The sequence below is a fragment of the Mesitornis unicolor genome, unplaced genomic scaffold (assembly GCF_000695765.1).
Source record: "Mesitornis unicolor isolate BGI_N332 unplaced genomic scaffold, ASM69576v1 scaffold2599, whole genome shotgun sequence".
Taxonomy (NCBI): Eukaryota; Metazoa; Chordata; class Aves; order Mesitornithiformes; family Mesitornithidae; genus Mesitornis; species Mesitornis unicolor.
In genome coordinates, this window is record NW_010205027.1 from 12,076 (window position 1) to 15,177 (window position 3,102).

At 38.7% G+C, this 3,102-nt stretch overlaps 1 protein-coding gene across 2 annotated transcripts in view; it reads right to left on the reverse strand.

Moving 5' to 3' along the window:
* Nucleotides 1-343: 343 nt before the first annotated feature.
* The window catches only part of LOC104545959 (ubiquitin carboxyl-terminal hydrolase 12-like), a 15,588-nt gene continuing 12,829 nt past the window's right edge, over nt 344-3,102 (reverse strand). For both annotated transcript variants that reach the window (XM_010191228.1, XM_010191227.1), the window contains one exon: nt 344-1,505. In XM_010191228.1, coding sequence (XP_010189530.1) covers nt 1,404-1,505 — 102 coding nt within the window. In that variant the 3' untranslated portion in view covers nt 344-1,403. The remainder of the gene's footprint in view (nt 1,506-3,102) is intronic.

The following is a 3,102-nucleotide window of genomic DNA, read 5'->3' on the forward strand; positions in this document are numbered from 1 at the left end:
GAAAACACTCATTTCCACTGGTACTTTAGAGCCAGCTGTGACAAGCTTTGGCACGGCAACAGGACTTTCCAAAAAAGAACATTACCGAAGATTTCCTGCGATTCCTTACAAATTTCCTTAGTCTTTTCTTTCTAGTTATCCTTGAGATTATAACATATGCACACGTAACGGATAATTACTTAATTTCAGTCTTCAAAAGACTAACAATTTCCCCTGTTAAGCAAGGCCTATAGAGGTAAGACAAGCATTTTTAGGAGGGTGTTACGATTCCCAGATTGCTACAAACATTACCGGCAGATGGCAAGGAACACTTAGCAAGGTAATGTCTGGGTGGGTTGGTTGGTTTTCCTTCTTACTTGTTCATTATCTTGAAGACTAAGAACAACTGGATTAGTTCCATAAATAATGCTTCCCTTGGTTAATTAACCCTTCCCAATTAGTGCTGTTTCTGTGTATTAGCATAGATTCAAAACGCGAGTTGCATCAGTTTACTGTGTGTTGAGTGAAATGTTGAACAGATCCCGTTTCAGAATGAGGGCACTTTTGGTTTATGTAATAGCTCCAAAAAACGCTGCAGCTTCCAAATTTCTACAGCAACTGGTTGCCAGACAGATTCTCCAAAAGGTAACTGCTCTGCTGCTCCCCTGAAATCTGCAGCAATGCGGCTCCGAGTCAAAACTTCTGCTTGAAAAGAAAAATGCACAACAGACTGGGCTGAATACGGATAACGTTCTATACCTTCTCAAGAAGAAACAGAACAGTAAAAATAAAAATATAAAAAAGAAGCAGTTGCTGTTAGTGTTGTCTAAAACCAAGATAATGCATAATAGGGGAATTCACAATGCTGCAGACAGAGTTTTTTGACTGTTTTTTTTATAAAAATTACAGACTTGACATTTCCAATATGTCTTAGCTTTGTACTGCTTCTCAAGTCTGAGTCACCAAAAATATCCAGCAACCAGCTGCTGTTCATATCCTAAAATATGCCTTCAGCTGACACTGAATATTGAAATCATTCTGCTAAAATACAGAAAAACGATGATGGTAGAAACCAAGGTATAGCCTCAGGCCAACATTAAATGGTAAAAATTCTACAATGCTACTTTTCAATCTCTTCTTCAGTTCATGACCAAATAAGCAGCCAGGTTTCAAGTAGAGGTAACACAGATTTTGGAAGATAGCACGTAAAAAAAGCCCAGAAAGAAAACTGGAACAAAAGCTCTTCTTGTTCCGGCAGTCAGCACTAATCCTCCACAAAAGGGCAGGGAGAAACCTTTATTCACCCCACTGGGTCTGTCCTGGTCCTCCAGCACCGAGGAGCTGCTTCTGCTGGCACAAATATGTTCCACTTGGACATATCTTGATCCCTTTTCTCTTTTATTTGTACACACGTCTCTTTTCTCTTAGTCTCTTGACTGGTAGAAGAGGATATATCCAGATTCTGAGTTTTTGGAAATGTCTGAGGTTAACCCATAGAATTCTTCAATGGCCTGGGCATCAATTTTCTGAAAATTAATGAGAGTTGTAATTAACCTCGGTCAAACACCACCCTAAGAATCCCTTTCCCCGACAAAAGTTATTTCCAGTTCTTGGGGGTGATGCTGGAAAGCCACGCAGTATCAATACAGCAATATTTCAATATCACTGAATCCAATCAAATACAACAAAACCTTTTTTTCCCCCACTTACTACCTTATTCACTATTGGGAAAAAACGGAAATCAAGAAATAACAAATGTCTCATAAGCAGTCAACTCTTAAGCTGGAGTATAAAAAAAAGGGATCCATGAAAACGTATCCTTACTACAGTACATATCATTTTTCTATTTGTTTTCTCACTCAGACTCAGTGTTACCTTTCCTGACTATAGGTCTGTATTGTAAATGGGAAAAAAAAGCACAGTTACTGATCAGCAAAGATGATTTTTGTACAGTTGGGAGTACATAAGGACCATCTTGAACAGATTTAACCTTCAGATAAAGTAACTCCAGATTATGAAGTGCTTGCAATGCTCTTGGCATAGAGAAGTCCTGCAAGTGCTACTGGTAATTATACCATGAGATACATGGGTCTCATGACCTTTCTGGTCTTTTAAGAGCTTTTCTTACTTAAGATTTGCTGGTACAACGTCTACTGGAATTTTATCAGGAGGTTTGTGTTTTAACAGAAATCAATTATTTGCCATACTAATAGAATTAATTGGTCTGCCTACACTTAAAGCTGTGAGCTATGTGCAGAAAAGCAGTTTTTCATTTTCTACTCCAACCAGCAAGGCCTGGAGGGCATTTTAAAGATGCAAGTTCTACAGCTTTGATCCAGCTCCTGAGAACCACTGGCTGCACATTACTGCAGTTGATTTTGCAGTCAGTGCAGTGCAAGAGCAGAGACCAAAACACTGAAATAAAATACTCCCGATGACCTGTGTTGCTCAGCACTCCACTGTTTTAGTATTTTAAAATACCTTTTGGGCTCTGGATCCACAGAGATGAGAGACTGAAGTAGCCTGAATTTGTTGCAGAGGAGTGAAGGGAGACTGCCTTGTTTTCCTTTATTGCCCAAGGAATAAAGTTGAAGAGGCAAAGAAATATTCAGAATACAAGAGGCTCTGGGTTGAGCACCTGCTTTGATCGAGAGAGGGAGCATGACACCAACTCGTGCTTACATTTTAAAAGAAAGGGACCACATTATGACTTTATTTTAAAAAGAAAAATATAGGGGAGGGAAACCCAGAGAGATGTTTTGCCTTTCCCTCTTCTCCATTCAAGGACTTCAGAGAAGTGGAAATGCCGTACTGAGGGCTTTTGCATTTTCACACTATTTATTAACATAACATCTACTACAAACTGTTAGATACACATTTGAACAGGAAAATAGCAAAAGAACATTCTTCAGTCCTTGTAATATATTTAGCAGATAACTCAGTCATGTTTTATTTTAAGCGGCAACTAACTTGCCATGAAATCAAGTCTATTTCCACTCCTCATTTTGAATGCAACTCAAACATTTGCTACAGATTAATTCAGCCTATCGATATTTTTAGTTTTAGCATGGCAAAACTGACTTCCTTTTTTAATCTCACTATCCACAGAAAACACAGGGAAAG